The sequence below is a fragment of the Rhamphochromis sp. 'chilingali' genome, assembly GCF_963969265.1.
Source record: "Rhamphochromis sp. 'chilingali' genome assembly, chromosome: 9".
NCBI lineage: Eukaryota > Metazoa > Chordata > Actinopteri > Cichliformes > Cichlidae > Rhamphochromis > Rhamphochromis sp. 'chilingali'.
In genome coordinates, this window is record NC_137936.1 from 14,980,695 (window position 1) to 15,003,635 (window position 22,941).

The 22,941-nt window shown below is 40.9% G+C and overlaps 2 protein-coding genes across 2 annotated transcripts in view; one reads left to right on the plus strand and one right to left on the minus strand.

Annotated features, from left to right (window-relative positions):
• The window catches only part of LOC308401952 (arf-GAP with coiled-coil, ANK repeat and PH domain-containing protein 3-like), a 54,980-nt gene extending 47,640 nt beyond the window's left edge, over window positions 1-7,340 (minus strand). Inside the window, exon 1 of the mRNA XM_080890426.1 lies at window positions 7,090-7,340. Coding sequence (XP_080746552.1) covers window positions 7,090-7,136 — 47 coding nt within the window. The 5' untranslated portion in view covers window positions 7,137-7,340. The remainder of the gene's footprint in view (window positions 1-7,089) is intronic.
• Window positions 7,341-8,652: 1,312 nt separating this feature from the next.
• On the plus strand, window positions 8,653-22,871 carry pusl1 (pseudouridine synthase like 1). Its single transcript, XM_080890425.1, has 8 exons — window positions 8,653-9,134; window positions 9,215-9,275; window positions 10,794-10,981; window positions 16,188-16,337; window positions 17,815-17,985; window positions 20,778-20,832; window positions 21,025-21,187; window positions 22,731-22,871. The coding sequence occupies exons 1-8, from the start codon at window positions 9,079-9,081 to the stop codon at window positions 22,787-22,789; spliced, it is 903 nt and encodes a 300-aa protein (XP_080746551.1). The 5' UTR covers window positions 8,653-9,078; the 3' UTR covers window positions 22,790-22,871.
• Window positions 22,872-22,941: the final 70 nt, after the last annotated feature.

Below are 22,941 nucleotides of genomic sequence, written 5' to 3' on the forward strand. Positions count from 1 at the left end.
AGTCTACTCCACCAATCACATTTCAGACAGTGCTGAGCTACTGGGATTTTCCCACTCATCTCTAGGGTTTACAGAGAATGCTCCAAAAACAAAAACTATCCAGTGAGCGGCAGTTCTCTAGGCGAAAAGGCCTCGCTGAGGTCAGAGGTCAGAAGAGAGTCGAAGGAATGCTTCCAGCTGATAGGAAGGCAGGAATAACTCGAATAACCAGATGCAGAGGAACATCTCTGAATGCACAACATGTATAACTTTGAAGTCGACAGCAGCAGCAGACCACACCGGGTGCCACTCCTGTTAGTTTAGAACAGGAAACGGTGGATGCAGCTGACACGGGCTCACCAATTTGACATCAGAAGATTAAAAAACGTTGCCTGATGTGATGAGTCTCAATTTCCGCTGTAACCTTCAGATGCTCAGGTCAGAACTGGGCTTGAATAATATGGATTCATTGTGGCTTTTATCGTATCAAAGGATCAGGGCGGGGTGGTGTAATAGATATTTTGTCAAACTTTGTACCACTTAGTACCAACTGAACATCACTTAAACACTACAGCTTACCTGAATATTGTTGCTGACCATCCGTTAATGACTGCAGTGTGCTCATCCTCTGGTGGCTGCCTAACTCTAGAGTAGATACATGTTCTGGACGCAGTGTATTAATAAAGTATCACAAGAAGAAGGAAAAGTATTTATTACTGCCTTGATATTCCTTCATACCTTTATCACAGTGGCAAAGATAACATAAACTGAAGCAGATTTAGCAGTTTTTAATATTTTTTGCATTTGACTCCATTGTACAGATTAAAAAGTGCTTTAGCGCGGCTGCCCCTCTGTTGGTCTTCCATGGTCTCTTGTGTTCTGGGGGCCTCTGGATGTCTGGAGTTTTGATCTCCTCCATACCCGCTTCACACCCTGGAGGACGGGGCTGTGGCCCCCCCACACTCCCTAGCAGATCATTACATGGAGAAACCTTTGGAATGCAAGCATGCTGATCCACACAGGTATGCACACATGGGTATTCACAGACGCGGACTAAAGCTTTCTTGGCTGCTGCCTCAAAGCACACTGTGCGCTGTCTATCTTGCGTGCTGCACAATATCGTTTATTATTTAGTAAATATTGATATCTATGACTAGCTAGTTTATTGTGATGGTGCTTTGTTTTCTCTATTATTATGTTACTCTTTGTTGTTTGCTGTCTCCTCTGTTTGTTTTTTTTGTTTGTTTGTTTTTTTTTTCTCCATACAGGTGACCCAGGAGTTCTTTTTTTTTTTTCTCTCTCTCTTCCCCCCCCTTCTCACCGTCTCTTCTCCCCTTTGGTTTTCTTTCTTTCTCTCCCCCTCTTTCTCTCATTCATTCCCCCTGTCCTATTTATTTAAAAAAAAAAAAAAAAAAAAAAAATGACAAAGGATGAACTGGAGCTCTGCCATCACGTAATGTCGCATACTGCTGTTTCTGATGTCATTTAAAAAAAAAAAAAAAAAAAAAAAAGTGCTTTAGCTTTAACGTATGCTCACAGATTAGTGACAGGGGATATTTAAAATACATAAATTCCCAACACGTAGGACCAAGTCCAGCATTAGTAACTGCATGACCTTCCTATACCTTGTAAAAGACAAACTACCATCTTGGAGGGAAAATCCCTTTTATTATAGCTCAAATGCAACAGATTTGGTTGCAAACACTGCTGGAAAAGAAAAACGTTTAGATTTTAATATGAATGGAGAGCATGTGTATAATAGAATAGTGATTCAGGCCAGCCAGGCTGTTTCCTTTCTTCCTCTGCTCATCTCCCATGTACACGGATGCATTAGAGAAAGTGTTTGGGAACGAATGTCTAGACATCAGCTACTTAATGCAAGCGGTCTGGAGCCTTTTTAAACATTTTGCCAAAAGCTGAAAGTTGTAAAGAGGCTTTATTCCTGATGGTTCAAACGGTCACGGTGACTCTCAAAGATGTTTTTCTCCAAAATAGGTTACAAGCAGTTAGACAGGGTCCTTTTGGGCTTAGAACTAAAAACAGGTACAAGCCTGGGACATTTTCCAGACAACATCATATCTGCACATGTGCAGTTTATCAGTGAGAACCAGTGAGAACCGACATGTAATCTTATTCAGCCCTTTAATGCATTTTCTCATCCAGTCTGAAATCATCTGGGCTGTTAGTCACCATGTGATGTTCACCTCTGCAAATAACGCGACTGTTTTCTCTGCTGGGACACCTGCCCGCTGGCACACTCTTCAAACAACTACTGAGTATTTTCCCATTGATGGGGACAGATATGAATCTCTCCTGCCATCACGCATGATACCGAGATGAGAAGGGTATTGTCTACACCTGCCAATGCCTACTGGTCACTCTTGGCAACAGCAGAGCTATTTTCCCGCCTCTGACTAGCAAAGACAGCATGACGCATATTTACACATTTCACAGGCTCTTAACAATAAGCACCCAGTATCTCAAATAGACAGAGAGAGAGAGAGAGAGAGAGAGAGAGAGAGAGAGAGGATTAGAGGTAATGGTGATGCAGGTAGGGAATAAAAATCCAGACAGTTAAAGAAACCAGGGCACCAGACAGACAACTAGAGCATCAAAAAGCACTTTAATCTGCCAATAAATGGAGACATGCTTTTAAAAATAATTGTAGGAAATCACACATAAGGGCAGCTAAAAGCCTCTTTTTATACAGACACATCAAATCTTTTATCAAATCCACTTCACCATCAGGTTATATAAACCTGAGATATTTTTGAACTTCCACGATTTTGCAATTTATTATCATGTGGGCTCTCTCTATACAGATTTAGAATAACATTCATTTCTGAATAAAACTCCTCCAGCTCTAAACAGCCAGACATATAATAACGTAATGGCCATGGAGCTTAAAGCAAACATTCACACCCTTTTTCTCAGACTATGGGGTTTTCATGTTGTCTCAAAAACACACTTTTTTACTACCCATGTTAACTCTGAAACACTCAAAACTGTAGGTAATATCAACTTAACCAACTATAGAGCAGAAATAACACTGTTTAAAGCTTTCACATGTTCATAAAAAACTAGGGTATTTGTGTCTGACTTTGTGATTTTGGTGCCTTTTAGATCATTTTTTTATTGCAACTATCAGAAAAATAATATGACTCAGTGTGCAATTAATTTAAATAACAGATCCATAGAGTATGTGCATGCACTTTGTTAACCAAGTCACAAAGAGTGCAAGTTTTAACTGATGAAACTCAACCCTCTCATCTCAATGTCGACTCTTGTGGATCCAAAATACCAGGATGTCAGTGAAATACCACGGGATTTGGCCAGCGTGAGCTGTGAGGAACTCGGGCCTTTACCTGTAGGCTGGGAGGTCCGAAGCACCGTGTCTGGCCGGATCTACTTTGTGGTTCAAGGCTTTGAAAGAATACGCCACAAACTGATGGCTAGCCAAAGAACGACGTGCAAGACCACGAGAAGCCATCACCAAAATTAAGTTCTGAACATGCAACACTGCTGTTGAAATAAGGTTAAGAATGTGTGTAACAGCTGTTACGCTGGGATATGACATGCAGCTACCTGAAAGCTGAAGAGAGTATTTAAATATGAGGTAAACTTGCACGCAGGTTTGGCAACAGTCTGTAGCACAATCCCTCCAGTCTTATGGGAAAATTATTATACATGGACCCTAGTTTTGTTTTAAACATTATAGACTGAGCAGCTTTGACGAGGTTTCGGTTTTTCCCTGTCCTAAAAGTATTTTGTGTTTTGTGTAATAAAATATAAAGTTTCGGTCTGTGCGACACATTTGCAAAAAGAACATCTCGATCTGCTGCGTCCACTTTTCAAATGCCATTGACTCCCTCTCTCAACCTGTCTGGACAGCTTGATGCTGAGTATACGCTGTGCGTGGGATAGAAGTCGCTTCTCAGTACACGATGGCCTAAAACGTCCATTGCTGGAGTCAACAAACACTAGTCCATATTCAGTATTCTCATTTTGATTTACAGTTTACAAATGACACAGACAGACCTCCCGTGAGCTTACTATTATTCCTAAATGCGCTCTGACACTGGATTTAGGCATCCAACAGCAATTCCACTGTAATAAACTCAAGTACACCAGTAATATTTGTTGTGTTTTTTTTACTTTCACACACACTTCTTTGATAGTAAAAATTCTCTGTGACTGAAAATCAAAATGAAGATGACGTCTTTCACGGTGCCCACTCGCCTCGTCCATTCTTAAATTTTCCGTCCTCATTTCTCCCAGATCTCAGCTGTCTGGCTTACAGCAGCTGTTGCTAGGCAACAGCTAACACCCACCCATATGAATATTAACACTTATATCACAACAACACTGTCAGAACAGTAAAATAAAGGACAAAATGCATGCTGTAAATAGATCGAGTTATGCATCCTTTTTGCGACTGAACATGTAAAACAAGTGCCGATTCACGGTCATTTTACCTGTTTCGAAACATTTATGTTTATGTCACTTGGTTTTAGCAACTGAACATCTGAATCAAATGAAACCACAAGCACAAGATGATGCTTCTCAGCTGTAGCAGGTTCTAAACTGTTCACCTCTAAGCTCATCAGCGTTTTTCTTTTTTAACACCGGCATGTTTTCTCAATGTTCCAACCTGCGATACAGTGACAACAAACACTTGGCAGTGGAGCTTTTGAACACCCGAGTCACATTTAGATCTTTTTCTATTCTTTTTCCGCGCTGTTCTCTGACTCACAGATAATAAATCTGTTGCAGTGACACTGAAAACCTGTGCAGGCCTACTTTTTTCTCCCCAATCAACCAATAAAAGAATCAGTAGTGGTGCTGGGATTAGAAATACTGAAACGAAGGCAAACAAACATGTAATAGGGCCGTGGCTCCAGGAAATCTGATTTAAAACAATCATTGCCACCAACTATAGGCAGATTTACACGCCACACATGCTTTGTTGAAGAATGAATGAAAGAGCAGGTGAATAGGAGGCAGGGCACTGGTGATGAGTTCAGTATACAGAGAGAGGCTGAACAAAAATATGTGTTACAAATACACCGGCACGAATACCTTTCCAAATTCTTTCCTGCTCACTCAGTGATGCTTACACAGAGACAGCGCTGGCACAAGTTAAGACCTGCAGCGAGAGGGTGTGTGTGAGCTGTTATAGGCCTGTGTGTGGGAAGATAGACAGGATTGCTCTGTTTCTACAGAATGACCCAACAAGGAGGGGGAGACAGGCAGCTGGATCACAACACGCTTCAATATAATGGAAATTTCTGCAGTGATGATCTTTAATTGGATGGCTTAGTCACGCAACTCTGACCTGTCACTTTATTTTTCAAACAAATCAGTCTTTAGGATTAAGTTATGACACACTCAGTGAAACACCAGCACACATACATTGTTTTCATTCAAAACTTCTTACAGCAACACTGTCTCAACCTTGATGTCCTCAAGATGAGCGTCTCTCCCTCTCACTGTCACTCGGGTCACCCTCACTTTCACTGTTAGTTTTGTCACATGAATTTGCCCTTTGGGCACTGCTGCCCTTATCCAGTAGTTCTTTTAGTATCTATATGTTGCATCATTGTTATATAAAACTGAGCTCCACATGTGACTTAACTAACCGTGCTGAGTACAGCTGAAATTATCCTGATGAATGGATAATGAGAACAGGGACATGAAAGTGAAGGCATCCTATGGTCCAAACAGCACTTACAAAATAATGATCCCCATCTTCTTTATCACAATTACAGTCATACACATGACGTGTGTCCTATGATCTAAGGAAACAGCAGGTCTGGAACTCGTCCAGTGAACTGGGAGAGAGAAGGGGAAGTTTCTGAGTCTGTTCTGCTTCTCTTTATCTTCCTGGCATTCTCTCTCAGCCATCTATCATCCATAAATCAGCATGAGATTTATGGAGCCAACTGGATGTCCGTCTCCCCTCGCCCTCTTTCTTACATTTCCCTGCCTGCCTTCTCATTTGATTTACTAACTATTATTCTGAGGACATATACAACAGTGAAGAAACCAGATGAGCTGACTGTGAGAGGGAGACACAGGGGAAGAGCAAGAGGGAAGCAACAAAATGACAAACATAGAGAACTGCAACTAAACACGCAACCAATGCTGACATGGAGATACAGAGGGGATGACTTAATAACCGATCTGTGGCATTTTTTTATTTCTCTACAAACTAAATAATTCATAATTTGGTCCTTTAAGTTGAAAACACTAAGTAGAAGGCATGCCCACATATCTGCAACGCCTCTAACTGGCATATTTAACAGGGGATTCCTGGCCTACATGTTGCTTGCTTTCTTTTATTCTCCCCCACTGGCCTGTACAGGAGTGCAGCCAGATTGGCACGTGGACCTAGTGAGGCTACAAACCTCCAGCGGATAGGCACAGCTGGCTTTGTGCCCAGGATACAAACTCCCTTCTTGCAGAGAGTGTGTACTCCACTCCCTGCTGCTTCTTTGCAAGCCAGGGCCACTATTGTTGTTGGTGCTGCTGCAGCTGCTGCAAGGGTCTCTCCTCTCCACTGTGCAAAATGACACACATTAGAGGACTGCATGCCCTTCTGTATGACTAAAGAAAAGACTGCACCCAAACTGTACTTCAGTGTTCCCCTTATACCCTCAAAATGTATGTGTGCCCCTTGTAAGAAGGTTAAGGGAATGATGTGATCACTAGAAAACCACTTGTAATTTTACATTTCGGCAATATGGATCCTCATTGTGCGTGGCAGTGGGTGTCCCTCATCTCCTCATTTGCACTGGGCTGATAGACAGCCCACGTTAAAAAATAAAAATAAAATAAAAATCACACCATTACACATCCAGCTGATGTATCACAAAGATGCCATATGAAAATTACAATCAATGAATAAAAATGCAATAAAGAAAATATGGATAGAGAATCGCCATCCAGCTCTTTCAACGTCCTTTCATTTTACCCTGTTGATACCACTGTTACATTCCGCATGGGCGAAGCGTGCTATCCCCCCTTCAGAAAAAAGAAATCCCGTAGCCTAAAATAAGGTGTGCCATTTTTTTTGCGCAAAGCTACTATGTGCCCGAGAGGAGCTCCTACCTGAATCGGGGCGAATCTTTTATACATTCTTCAAAGTCCACAGTCATTTTTGCGTTTTCTCGTTAATTCCCACGTCAGGCTGCCAATGTCATTGCCCCCAACGGGATGTAGCTTGAACCGTGTGGATGATGACTGGTATCCCCTTGACGCGCAGCAGTCTGTCGCCCCTCTTCTGGTGGCACGGTGACACAAAATGCGAGCCGAGTACGCGGCACGCAGATTACTACTACACTACTGCCGCTGCTGCCCAGACAGGCGGGAGGCGTAGCTGCACCGTGAGCACCGGTGAAGGAGAGAAGAGCGCCGAGCAGACACAAGCTTCCGTAACAACCCAGGAGGAGCACAAGGAATCATGGTAGATAGATAGATAGATAGATAGATAGATAGATAGATAGATAGATAGATAGATAGATAGATAGATAGATAGATAGATAGATAGATAGATATTAAATACCCCATAGTACCATTTTATCCTAACAGAGCACTTTGCTTTCAAACTGCATGCTTATTTATGGTTGTAGCAGTTTTTTAAAGTAGAATGGGAGGCTGAGCCTTCAGCTTCCAGGCCCCTCTCCTGTGGATTCTCCCAGTTAGGATTCAGGAGACAGGTAATCTCTGTGATATTAAGATTAGTCTTAAAACTTCCCTTTTTGTATTAAACTTTTAGCTCGGACTGTATCGGGTGAACTCTGAACCTTGTATATGCTGCAATAGACTGTAGCAGCTGGTGGGGGCTTCCCATGATGCTTTGAAAGTTTTTTCTTCACTGGCATGTTTTCATTCTCTGTATTTATACATCAATTTGTGTTTGATCATTAAAGTGTCTCTCTTTCTTTCTCTGTGCTCTTAGGCTGGTTGTTGGTTCTCCAGGAGGTTTCTTCCTGTTAAAAGTGATTTTTTCCTTTCCGTATGCCCATCATTGTTGGGATTTGTCTATATTATTGTAGAGTCTTTACCTTAACAGCGCAAATCACCTTGAGGCAACTGCTGTTGTGATTTTGCGCTATACAAATAAAACCGAATTGAACTGAATTAAAAGCTACTGTGGGTGTAATGTGTGGGTGGTCCTGTACTTTTGTCTATACAGTGTTTGTAAACACAAAAACTGGCTTAAGCATGTGATATTTCACTCATGATTAGCATCAGCTTAAACATCATCTATGTGGAAAATGTGTAGGTATGTGTATTCTCTGGGGGGCACAGAGAATAGACTTAAAGAAAATAGCAACAGTGGTTTGTAAACATATGAGCCTTTGAATGAGCTTAAATTTACTAACCTTATTAACCTTATCATAAATTAGACACCTACAAATCACCTAAAAAAGTGGACAACTTCAAAAAATAATATTGTAGATTTGATATAACTAATTATGGCCAATCTATCTTAAACATTAAACTTTTTTCTTTTTTGCTTGACTCCGCTTGACCGCTTGCTCTTGTTAGCGGTACATTGACTACTTGCTGTCGACCAATCTTAAACGTGAGTACAGTATCTGGCTTCAATGACTGGAGCAAGAAGGCTCTGCGGCTGGAGCGACGTAATCAAAATGCGACGTACTACAATGTGGAAGGAGGCAAACATCCAGAAATGTTGCTGTGTAGTAACGTGCACTGAACATAGGTGTCACAGCTTGGATAGAGTCATACAGTGCACGTGCCATCTCACTGCTAGTTATCACGCGGCGCTTGTAACAGCTCTTTTATCGGGTCTGCACTGTACTACGGCCTCGTGACACAGTAACGTGCGCTCTCATATGTCAACAGAAGAATTCTAACAGCTGTTGTCTCCAGTGGACTTCCGGACTACACTTCAGAGGGTTCTCGGTGGTACTTGGAGGTGAGGGGTCGTGTCTGGCTAGCACAGGAACGTTTCACCAGAGGTTCAGTCTGCAGGGACATCAGTCACAGCTGGATCCATGAAATGATTCTGCATTGCAGTTTTTCCACTCTCGTAAACGAGGAACATGCACAGTGACATTTCGAGTCAACATGCACAACCGGGCTCGTTACCTCATATTTTTTCAGTACATCGGAACAAAATACCGGTAGGTTACAGGGCACACTGAGATGTTATATCTTATTATTATTATTTTTGAATATACCACTACTGTTATCATTATTGCAGTGGAGCAGTGAAAGTCCCTCCACATCAGCTGGGGAAGAAAGGGGTCCAGGACCACTTGGAGGTATGTTTTAACTCACTTAAAGCTAATCAGGTGACAAGTTGCCTTTGAGCTGCTAGTATTAAATGTAGTTAGGCTTAAAAAGCTGTGTCATGACTTTATGAGTCTGCTTAGCTTAGTAATTCATTATAGGCCTTAAATCCTCTAGGTCTCTGATCCACTCATCAAAAGCAGCGTCATATGGTGTAATGCATAAGCATTTCATTAATCTTTGACTTGGATCCTTTTTTCTGGGCTTGTTTGTCGTATATATAAAAAAACTTTACAATCTCAACTTTATGTCGATGCCTTTTGAAAATCTAAAAAGTGAGAATGATCAGACTGCTGTCTGATGATTAAAGGCGGTTTCAATAAATGATTCAAAGGCAGCAAGGATCCACATGAGAAAATGGGACTAATGTTAAGGGCCACACCAGTAAGCTTATAAAGAAATAAAACTAACTCTCTGAGGTCTAAGTCATGGACTGGTCCTTTTCTACTCTACCTGAGCAGTCAAAGCACTTTATACAACACGCCTCATTCTCCCTTTCACACCCTTTCTATGTAACATTCACACTCCGATGGATGCATCTAAGAGCAACTTAGGGTTAATATCTTGCAAAAGGTAAGGCAATTGGTAGATTGGTAGATGACCCGCTCTACCTCCTGAGCTACATCCACCCCTTGGGATCATAAGCGCAAACCCTAAATGCCTGAATCCCAAATATCTTTAGAGATGATCTAAAATATACCATTAAATGTGATTTAGAACATTTTTGCTTTTGCATATGTTATTTTTCATAGTTATCACATCATTAAATATCTAAATAGCTTCTGTGTTATTTACAGTAAGATGTGTTCACAACAGAAATACTGTTAATTTGTTGGCTTTAATCTGTTTTTGTGGTGTAGGACTTATATGCATCAAACTGTCATAAAAATCCATATAACTGCACTGTTAGGAATAAAACCTGGCATACAGTTTGAAGTCCGTACTTTCTGCTCTTTCCAAACATGGACTAAGCGAGGCTCCATCGTGCTTCTAAGTTGTCAAAAATCAGTCATTTGTTTTGGACGTGCCAACACGCCCATTGACTCCAGAGGGTGAATAATGAAGTTCAGCTTATTGGTGTGGCACTCCACACCTGGGTTGAGCACTACAATCACCAAACTTATGATATGACGCATAAACAAGGTTCCTGTTTCACATCCAGCTGCTTCGTGGATTGTTGCATGTCTTTCTTGATCACTGTCTGTTCCTTGTTTTCTTGTCAGCTCTCTACTGTCTACTGTTTCTAATAAAGGCATAAAAAGCCCAAAAATAAGCACAGAGAGAAGGAAACACAGATTACAGGGCAAAAAAAGATCAGTCTTTCTTGTCACATCATGCCTCTGTTCACAGCTCTGTTTGATAACTATTTGAGGCAGACAAGGCTGTGAGTGGCTTCAGAAGTGAAAGTGAGCTTTAAAAAAGTTATTTGTTTTCTAGGCTATCAACCCAAAGCTATTAATATCTAAAAAGATCTTTTCGTCTTTGTGTAGGATGCAATCCAGCGACTGAGGCCAGTCAATCCTGTATCCCTGTCAGTTTCCAGCAGGACGGACACGGGTGTCCACGCCCTCTCTAACTCCGCACACTTTGACCTGCAACGCAAGAATGACAAGCTGCCGTTCACTGAAGATGTTCTTGTTCAGGCGCTCAATTTCCACCTCGGGACAGAACAGATCAGGTGAGTAAAGGGTCTTGAAAATCTTGGTGAGTGCATGAGTGCTTTTATGACTTTGTAAGTCTCTGAGTTATGTAATTAAGCCACTTAAGCCAAATAAAAACACATTTCTCTGTCTCTGAGATCAGTTTTCTCTGAACACATTATAGAAACAGTGAGACATCAAAAGGTATGTGAACATAACCTGGATGAGTGCTAAAGTAGTTTCCTTTAGCACTACTTGATCTTGCCCCCCCCCCCCCCCCCCCCCCCCCCGCCAAGAAATTGACCTAAATGTGACTTTTCTTTTTTAATCCTCTTACACTGAGTGAATGCAGTTTAGTCAGCTGGTGAAGCAGCAGCCTTGTGTTTTCTCTGATAGATGGTGTTGCCATCTTGTAACAACTGACCTGTCAAGTAGCTTGACAAACAGTGTGCAAGTGCCAGTGTGTTCTCTGTTGTTGGCAATAGGTGGTCAAACCAAGCAGGATTTTTATTCATTAACTGCACTGTACTTTTTAATAAATAGAAACCATTCCTGGCATTATTTTTGCCTGATCAAAATAGTTTTCAAAAAGCTATTATGAATTTTTATAATTGGCACAATTTAACCTGATTGACTGCTCCATAAATAACACCAATGAGAAATAAAAATAGAAATGTTTACTATGGAGACACACAGGATATGGCCAAACATATGCAGACGTACATTCACTGGTTGTTTCGTTAGGTACACCTTGCTAGTACCAGGTTAGAGTCCCTTTTGCCTTCAGAACTGCTTTAATTCTTCAAGCGTAGATTCAACAAGGTGCTGGAAGCAATTTGGTCCATATTGATATGTAAACATCACACAGTTATTGCAGAGTTTATCAGTTGCACATCCATGATGAGAGTTTCTCAGACCATCACATCCCAAAGGTGCTCTATTGGATTGAGATCTGGGGACTGCGGGGCTTATTTGTGTACAGTGAACACATTGTCATGCTAAAGAAACCAGTTTGTGATGGTTTGAGGTTTGTGCCATCTGAAGAAGAGTTCACTGTGGTCATGAAAGCATAAAAGCTACGATACTCAGGTTGGCTGTGGTGTTTAAATGATGCCCAGATGGTATTAAAAGTCTGTCAAAAATATTCCCCACACCATTAAACCACCATAGAGGATCCACTCTTTCATGCTGTGTCTGGCTAATTCTGACCTTACCATCTGAATCAAAGCGGAAATCAGACCAGGCAATGTTTTTTAGTCACCTGTTGTCCAATTCAGAGGAGGCTGTTTGAGTTGTAGTCTCAGTTTCCTGTTCTTAGCTCAGAGTAGTAAGACCTGGTGTGGTCTTCTGCTGCTGTAGGCCATCTGCTGCAGGGTTCAAAGGGTTGTGCTCATACATTTTCTGCTTGTAGCAAGTGTTTATATTGGTTACTGTTGCCTTCCGGACAGTTTAAAGCAGTCTGGCAATGCTTTTCTGACATCACTGAGTCAATATTGCCCAGAGAACCTCTGCTTCCTGGATATTTGATCTTTTCTGAACCATTTACTGTAAACCCGAGAGATGGATGTGCAGGAAAATCTCAGCAGATCAGCAGTTTCATAAATACTCAGACCAGCCTGTCTGGCACCAACAACCATACTACCTTCAAAGTCACATAAATCACTTACCCTTCCAATTATGATGCTTGAACTTCAAAAGGTCATCTCAACCATGTCTGTATGCCTTTTGCTGCCATTTGATTGGCTGATTAGATATTTATGATAACGAGCAGGGAGCAGCAGTACGTGTTGAGCGTAGATACACAGATACATATCCTGAGGGGCATACAGTGGTAAATAAATCCCAGAAAGAAGTATGACTGACTTAAACATCTGCCTCAACAGTTGGGATATACATAGCTGTGGTGAAATGCCATAAGTTCACCTGTTGAATATGTAATGGAAAAGGGCATCTTTAAATACTGCTGCAAACGAGTATCTGCCGACTCGTTTTTTTCCTGTGTTTTCTTCATCTCCTCCCCTTGTAATCCCTTCATTACATACATTTACATTATTCAAAGCCATAGTTTGCTTAAGGCTGTTTTGGTTTGGGCTGCTGTGGCATTCTGTTCCTTAGTCAGGATTGGAGAGAAGAAGTACAGAACAAAGCAATAGATAAAGAGATGGTATTGGGTAAATGCAGTCAGTGCCAGTGAGAGAGGGCGTGGAAAGATGAGTCTGAATAAAGAGAGTGAGTTTGAACAGCGCACGCTGGGAGAAAGAAAGAGGGGAGAGAGAAACTGCTAATCCCCAAACCTGCAGAGAGAAGGTTAGAAAGGATTATCTTTGCTCTGCTTTTTTGGTGTATAGCATCTGTTTAGCACGGACATGCACACACGTGGATACACACTGCATCATTCGTCACTCTATATACACTTTTTGTTTTCAGCTGACACTTAAAATGTAAAAGTGTTTCATACACAAACACACTTCATATGTTTTAGATAGAACGTTTTACTGTTGATGTGAAAGAAAAGCAGTTTGTGGTGTCAGATCTGACATCCCAAACTATCTTTTCCCATCTTGCACAGCGGGAAGAGCTTTTGTTACAGCTACAATGACGATACGGCTCATCTGCTGCTTCCAGAGACAGAGAGCCAAGGCGAGATTTGAGCACAGCCTGCACACTGTAAAAAATCTCTCTTCTCCTTCAGCTTCATTTGTCTTCTGAGCTGCTGTGAAAATTGGCCTCAATTAGCCTAAAACTACCGGCTCTTTTTGCATAAAAGGAAACTGCTGAATAGCAAAATAGTGCCATGCTAAACAATGCCCCAGCTCCCAAATGTGTGACACCATGCTTTGTACACTGCTAATGAAAATTTTACGTGTGTGTGTGTGTGTGTGTGTGTGTGTGTGTGTGTGGGGTTTGGAGGCCATCGAAAGGCTGTCACTTCACATTGGTGCGGCCGCTGAAGGCAGATGCAAGGGTTTCCTCTGCCACGTGTCACACCCAATCTCCTCCCCTGGAAACCTAACCTAGTTTCCCCGGTTGCGCACAAACACACGCTTACATAGACATACACATGTGCAGATACCGATTGCCGTCGCACACATTCTCAAGCACATGCGTGACTGAATGCGTGCTCTGTGTGCTGGCACAAACATGTGATCAAACACTATAGGGTGCTAATGTGCTTTGTGCAGTCCTTTTTACACTGATGCAGGTGAATGCAGCTCTTTGTTCTTGAAGGTTACAGAGACATGAATTAAGGAACCTCATCTGTCACAGTATTGTAATTATAAGTGTTTTATTATTAAAAGGGGTCAAGGGGGTCACCACAGCAGGTAGCTCCACATATTTGATTTGGCAGGTTTGTATGCCATGTGCCCTCCTTGAGATAAGCCCAGCGGGATCTGTGTCACCAGGATTGAACCAGGCAAATGTGTAAACCTTGTGCAATATGGAGCCACTTGTTTTATTGTCATTATTAGTGTAAATTTTTACATCTTTGCCTTCTTATATGTTGTGGAACAAGATGAATTAACATGAATTAGAATACATTTGTTGTGCGGTGCTTTCGGTACATGAACAAAAGCTTGAAGACGAACATTGACATCAGCTTTAGGTGTTATTTGGTTTTACATCTAAATCGCAAATTTTAGCAAGCTGAACCGCTGTAACAGCTATAAATACTCATTGGGCACTTTGTTAGCCACACCTGTTTAGCTGCTTGTTTAATCAGTAACTGGCATAAACTCCGTGCAATTAAGCATATAAAGTGCTGTGAAAAAGTATTTGCCCTGGGATTTGCTAATTTTGCTTCAGATCATCAAATAAATTTAAATATTAGACAAAGATAACAGAGTAAACACAAAATGCAGTTTTTAGATGATGACCCTCGTTTGTTAATTAAAAAAAAAAAAAGGCCCTATGTGGGGAAAAAATTGGTTCCTAAACATAATAACTGGTTGGCTGGGAAAGTTGTTCCCATTTCTGGATAATGGCTCTCGCCGTGGTTTGCTGGACTTGTTTCTGCATAGAGCCAGGTAGCTTTGGATAGCTTTTTTCCCTCAATAAATGAAATCATCATTTAAAAACTGCATTTACTCAGGTTAGCTTTGTCAAATAATAAAAGCTGTTTGATGATCTGAAACTTGTAAGTGTGTAAATCAGGAAGCAAGCATGAAATCAGGAACAAGGAGAAGTCGTTTTTCACAGCGCTGCTGACATCGTGAAGTTCAAACAGCATCAGAATGAAGAAGCTCTAAAGACAAAAGTGGGTCCACCTTGAGGCTCGCAACGTGTACTTAATAAAATGGCCAGTGGTTGCGAGTTAAGTATTACGTCTCTTAAATGGTAAAACATGGCTTTTTGAGTATGTGTCAGTGCAGATTATAAGCTTGGCTATTGATTAAATGTAATAGTATGCATAGCAGCTGTTGTTATAACTGACTGTAATACTGTGATGAGACAAAGGAGGAAAGATTTGCCCTGCATTGCATTAAATCGATAGAAATAGTGAATTTCTGTGCAATCTGACAATAAATTCTTGATCTTAATCAAAAATGATTCAGATATTTTCATTACTGCTGTAGCATCAATCAGGCACGAGGACAGCTTGAAACTACTAAAAAGGGGGGGGAATCCCCTTTTTGTTCAAACTCTCTGTAAATCTCAGTTTGGTTCATCGTTTTAGTAACAACACTGCACGCAGCAGAGTAATTCAATTGTACGTGCAGAACCTGTAGCCAGAAATGCCAGTGTCATTCTTCAGTCTACTTTAAGACGTCTCGCAGAATCAGGAATCGATCCAGTCTGTTACTTATTACATCAGTCCCTGCCTCTGCGCGCAAAAACACAGGAAGTGTCTCGTGTTATCCTGCTGGAATCGCATCAGAGAGGCTCAGCCTGAGATTCTGCTCTGATGTTAACTGTGTTAAAATAAGCTCTTGGCAGCCTTTTTAGGACTCTGTTGGTGTGTCTTTGTGTTAAAAGCTGCAATGCTGGCACTTTGGAGCATGGCTTGTACACAGTTTTTCTAGCTGGGAGTACAAAAAGGAGCATTGACACCATCTTTGCTATGGGACTGCCTCTACAAAGAAAGAATCAGAGATAGTTTTGTTCTCACTGAACAGCCAGACTGAATGTTTAAAGATCACCTCCAGGCTTCAGTGCAGATGTATAAGAATATTTATGAATGTGCATGTTTCAAGTTTCTTCATCCTAAATCCTAGGTTTCACTTCTCTTTGTCCATTTTATTTCAGGATCACCCGTGCCCACCGTGTTCCTCATGACTTCCATGCCCGTTTCCGTGCCCAGTCTCGGACCTACGTCTACCGAATAGCGTTAGGAATCTCCCACCACTCTCTCCTTCCCCTCACAGACTGGGATCTGTGCTGGAGCCTCCGCAACACGTGAGTTATCCCAGTTTATGCACCACCCCTCCCTTTTCTCAGTCATGTCTTTTTCTTTTTCATGTGTTAGTGTGCATGTGCATGATGTCTGCCTTAAAAAAAGAAATAAATAAGGGCTCAGTCTGAAGCTGAATCTGACTGTGTATATGTGTAAAAGCAGAGACACACTCTTTCTGTGTAATGGAGACTCAGACCAGAAAAATGGCACATTGAACACATGAATAGTCCACATGCACCATGCAGGAGGTGCACATTAGAGACAGCCAAACGAAGTGTTTTATCTGAGCTGATGCGCAAAATGCAAACAAAGGAGGAGGAAGGAGAGGAGAGAGGATGCATAGAGTGTAAAAAGTAGGAAAGAGATTAAATGGCGTTGGCTTCGAAGCTTACACAAGGTTCTTGTAGCTGTGATTGGAAAAACTGGCCACAAAGAGAAACATTTTAGTTTGTGTTTGAGCGTTTGTATCTTTTTTTCTCCTCACTTTTTTGGGGAAAAGTAGGGCAAGATAAGCTGCGGGCTTTTATACGTGCAGAACAACACCCACGCATTTCATCCTTTCTTTCCCTTCTTTTCTGCTTCTGTCCATTTTTTTCTCTCAATCTCTTTCTTTTTCTCCTTCCTTCCTTCACTAACTTCTTTCTCTGGATCTTCTGCTTTGTTATCGCTCTCTCATGTTCAACATTCATGTTGCTCTTCACACCCCTGAGCGTCTCAGCCTCAGCAGCGTCTCTCTTTTCCTCTCTTTGATGCGCCTCTCCAGCGTCATCACACTCGCTCCATTTCTCCCACTGCAATAAAAAAAAGTTACTTTTTTTTTTTAAACAATTTTTTAAGATTATTTGAATGTTGGAATTCAGTGACCACGTTATCATTGGTCATCAGTCAGTTCTGTCTTCCTTCCCTCTTACCAACTGGTCACAGCTGCCCCCCTCCCAACATAGCGAAAAGTAAGGACTTAATGATTTGTTAATTAGACCGTTAAGATATTTTTTGCACATCTTCATTCATTCCTGATTCTTATGTTAAAATTTTTATTACTCAGCACACTTCTCCCTTTTCCCGCTCACTCTCTCTCCTCCCTCTCTCTTTGTCAGATCATATTTAAGCAGCAAATGAAGCGTGAGACTGGAGAGAATCTAATCACCGGCTCGCTCTGGTTCTCTGCCTTAAATGAGCTGGTCGTGGGCATGCTCTGCTCGCTCACGTGGCATTATCTTTCTGTTACATAAGTTTTCCACTAAATTATTCATGGAGTTCTGAAAAGATGTACTTCATGTGTACATTTGTGGCTGACCTCGCTGTTCAGCCAGGTCACTCTTGAGTGACGCTGCAATATCAAGAGTTAGCTTTCGAATCTTGATTCAGGAGCTCTGATGACCTCAGAATCTTCACATTTTCCCGGTTTTCAAATGCATTGTAATACTGTAAATGGTCACTTGTATAAAAAGCGTTTTTCTTTATTCTGTCTTTCATCAGAGAGCTAAACGTGGACGCTATGCACGAGGCAGCTTCCCTACTGCTTGGGACTCACGATTTCAGCAGCTTTAGGGCCGTCAACTCTGATCTGCCTTTCAAAAATCCTGTGAAGACGATGGATGTGATCAGTATACAGCAGGGAAACTCCTTTGCATATGCTCACTTCCACAGGTAGGCCACAGTATGTATTGAGACCACAATACCTACGACCAAGTTATTGTGGAATTGGATACATTATGTAAGGCAAAAAACAAGGTTTGTACAATTTTATGCAGCTTTTTAACCACAAAGTCAATGCTTGGTACAAACACCTTTACCTCTCTCAGGCAAACATCCCTGTAATTCCTTTAAGTAGTCTTCGGGAATAGTTCTCCTGGCATCTTGAAGGACATTCAAAGCTTTTCTTTGGATGTTGGTTGAATTGTGTTCTGTTCTCTGTCAAGATGATCCCACACTGCTTCAATAATGTTGAGGTCCAGGCTCTGGTCAGACTGTGTTTCATTGTGTATTTTTCTATTCAGGTACACTTTTATTGCATTGGCGGTGTGTTTGGGATAATTGTCATCCTGAGAAATGAAGCTGTCACCAGTCATTTGCTTTCCAGATGCTGTTACACGGTGGATCAAAGCCTGATGGCACTTTTCTGCAGTCATGTTTCCATCAGTTCTGACAAATCTCCAACACTGCTGGCTGAAATGTTGACCCAAACCATGACAGAGCCTCCATTATATTTTGCAGATGGCTTTAGACACTCACTGTTGTACTTTACTTCTGACTTCCTCCTCCGTACATGTTGCCAACAATTTGAACAAGTAATGACAAATTTGGATTAAATTTCTGATGAGGCTTTGGTAAACAGTAAATGGATCAACTGACAGGCCAGATTCATCTCTCAGGTGCTGTGTCAGGTCTTTGCTGGATTTTGTTTTCCCTTCTTCTACCCTCTGCAGAATTCCCATGAATGATCCAATGTGGCCCACATTGGTTGGTCTCTGTCGGGTTTTGAAAGCCTACAGCTGAGCTGTGTTTATTTTTTCATGAGGGTCACTATTCTAAGAAACGGTGATAAAATGAAAAGAAACTGACTGATGAATTATTGAGGAGTCTAAGGTTCAACTAAATTTTTGATCCTAAAACGGGGAAATGTGGTCTGTGAGGCTGACTACTTTGGTCTCCATTCAAAGTTGAAAAAAAGGGCTTTTTTCTAACCTCCCGAAATATTTGATCTTATTTTCATGCATAAGTGAACAGAGATTTATTTATTTTAGGGCCTTGTGTAGCCTTGACTCTGTTTTCATGTTAACATGCTAACATTTGGTAGGTGTGCATTTTAAAACAAGTCTTCACATTTTGAAATTAATATATGCAGAATTCAAACCGTGCCGCAGCAGGAAGTGTGACATCCCTAATTTGTTTGTTTACCATTAGTTTAAGCCACACCAGCATCTAATCCAAACGAGAGGTGTTGCCACAATCCCATAAAATTTGGTAGGTGTACAAAAATTCATATGATTACATTAAGCACAGCTTAACAGAGCACCTAGCTGTTGTCCTGTTACAGTTATAATCATTAGCATGCTAGCGTTAAGGACAAAGCACCGTTGTTCATAAAGGACATCATAAAGCTAGCATAACGCTTACTGCTTGATTAAGTCTATTAATAAATAATAAAGTAGTTAACTGACTTATCATGTCAATGCTACCAGCTTGTCCGCCCATCTGAGCAAAATTAACAACTAAAAATTCAGACTGAGCGGAAAACCGCAGCATCACACAGTCGCTGCAGATTTCCTGACTGCACATCCGTGATGTGGCTCTCCATTTCCAGCACATCCCAAAGGGTCTCTTTGGGGTTGAGATCTGGTGACTGCGGACATCATCTGAGTACACTCAACTCATTGTCATGTTCAGTAAACAGGGTGAAATGAAAATTAGCTCACAGGAGGGGCACCTGGTGCGGTCTTCTGCTGCTGGAGCCCATCTGCTTCACAGTTCCACATGCTTTGTGCTCTTCTGCAAACTTTGGTTATAATGAGTGTTTCTGTGAGTTACTGTTGGCTTCCTACCAGCTTAAAGCAGCCTGGCTTTATAATAATAACACAGCGCTGCAAATGTGCAACAAGAGGCCCAGCAGTGCTTTATTCTCATCTGAAGATACTGACCTCCAAGTCCACGGGCTAAAAGCCCTGCTCTATAAATCTGTCTCTACATTTCCTACATGTCGAATGTAATCAGACAGCAAGCACTGAGTCAAATTTGCATTTGACCCAATTCTTCCCATGTGCCTGTTTCCTTAGTTCACCCTGTCCTTCCCAAAATAAGAATCAGGGAGAGGTTTTTTTTCTTCCTTTCTTTTTTCCCTTTTGAGGGCAGGGGCAAAATAATAATAATAATAATAATAATAATAATAATATTTTATGTGGCATCACACATAATCCTGTTGGGGCTAAGCTGCAGTGCCATATTTAGTGTGTGACATTTAAACAAATCTGTGCATGATGACAAACCCAGGCTTCATTTGATGCCTGGCATGAATGTCACATCAGTTATATTCACACAGGCGGGAACAGCACTGCTGCACAAGAGTGACTTAAGATGTAAAGATATGAGGCTGGATTATTTTCTTTTTTTAAATTTTTTTTAAATTTTTTATTTAATTAGTAATATTTTTTTCACTCAGAGGAATAAATGAGTAGGTGTGCTTTGGATCCACACTCTTGCTTAGTGGTTTTTATCAGACTAAATAATATTACATTACATCTGACAACCATTCACAATGTGCTTTAGACAGCAGTGCGATGTTTCAACTCCTGTGGCAACATTTAACCTTTCTTTATCCTTACACATTTTCTCCGTGATTCCATGTAGACTTCATGCCTGCTGGCCTTGGTCTCATTAATCTAACATTTCATGTGTAGTGCTTTGAATGTGGCTAAGACACAAATTTTATTTCCTTTTTCCAGAGAGATACCATCCTGGGAGCTGACTTTCACAAGTAAATCTTTTCTATATAAGCAGGTTTGTTGATAATCTTCTTCAGATTTTCTTTCAAGTTATATTTCCATTTCTGTGCGTGTGAGATTACGAGCCAGTAGCGACATCTGCTGGTGGTGACTGAAACTTTATTTAGAATAAAGTAAACATTAAATCTCTTAAAGCAAGCTGTGCAAGCTTCTGTGTAAAACCTCTTTATCTGGCCTTTTCCTCCAGGTGCGGAGGATGACGGGGGCAATGGTGGCAGTGGGCCAGGGGCTGCTCTCAGTACCCCAGCTGAAGAAAATACTGGAAGCGAGAGACTCTCTGGCCTACCCACAGGGTATGGCTGCTCCAGCCCACGGCCTTTTCCTCACCAGAGTGGACTACAGGGATACAGGTGAGAATAAAAACCAACTCTGATAACATAGACAGGAAACTGCTCAAAGTTGCAGCCAAGTTTGTGTCCCTTTCTATATGTCACATACTTAATAGATCTTTGGCATGCAGCTTATTTCCATTGCAGTGGAAAGAATCGAAAATAATTCCCATTCCTAAAAACAAGAATGACGTTTTTAATGGTGTCAATAGCAGACCTATTAGTCTACTCCCCGTTCTAAGTAAAATTATGGAGAGGATTGTCTATGAACAAATTCAACATTACCTAACAGAAAATCAGTTACTCACTCAGTTTCAACATGCCTACAAACCTGGTTATTCCACCAGTTCAGCTCTTATTCACATGACAGATAACTGGTACAAATATCTAGATAATGGGAATCTGGCCGGGGTGGTATTTTTGGATTTTAGTGCTGCATTTAATTTGATAAATCATGATCTTTTGATAGATAAACTAAAATGTTATGGATTTTCACCAGCTGCTTTGTGCTGGATGGAAAGTTATTTGTCTGGAAGAAGGCAAAAGGTTTATTATAATGGTTATTTCTCGGAGGGCTGTGAAATGAACTGTGGTCTACCCCAAGGCAGCTGCCTCGGTCCACTTCTCTACTCAGTCTTTACAAATGATTTGCCGTATGTCCTGGATAAATCTCATCTTGTAATGTATGCTGATGATTCCACCATGTTTTATTCAGCCAGTAGCTACTCTGAATTGACAAGCGTATTACAACTAGATTTGCTGAACGTGTTTGATTGGATAAGTAAAAACAACATGATTTTAAACGTGTCGAAATCCAAATCCATGTTAATAGGAAGTAGAGTACGCTTAGTCAACAGCCCACAACTAAATCTTTCCATAGCTGGATCGGTATTAGAACAGGTCACCCAGATTAAATTACTTGGTGTTACCATAAACCACCACCTTTCATGGTCTCAGCACATCAACTCTGTTATTAAGAAAATGGGACAGGGCATAGCTATAGCTAGGAAATGCTCTTTTTATATCACTTCTTCAATTATGAAAGATGTCATTAATGCACTAGTATTATCTCATCTAGAGTACTGCTCAATCATTTGGTCAGCAGCTAATAAGACAGATCTGAACAGACTTCAGTTAGTCCAAAATAGGGCGGCCAGATTAGTGTTAAGGTGTTCATATTATACAAGTATTGATAAAATGCACAATAAACTTTCTTGGCTTTCTGTACAAGCTAAATTATACTATGGCTTACTTGTATTTGCAGTATCAAGATGAAATACATAATCATGCCACACGATTTTCAACTAACCACACTTTAGTAACTCCTCGAGTTAAAAGTAACTTGAAACTATTCCAGCTTATAAAGCAACATTTTTTCCATTATGTGTACTCTATGGTAACTAGGATACCCTCCAGCCTCCATGCAATGTTGGAATTGGATAAGCAGCAGAAAACTGATGGATAGGAAAAATATTTTTACTCATATTTTCATCTTTTGGGAAAAGAAAACAAAAGGAACATTTTTATGAATTCTTCCTGTCTCAAGTTCTGTTTGTCTCCTCAGACCTGCAGCTTTCACCACAGCTGTCAGAGGAACTGCTCACCTCCACCAGGAAGGATTGATGCTACTTGAATATTCTATTTGTATGCATTTCCAAATGTCCTTATAAAACGAATATAATAAAGTTTGTGATTTAATGTATAATATGCTGTGTGTTCACTCATGTACTAAAAACAGTGATTGTACTCTAGTTCGACCTATATGAATAAGCATT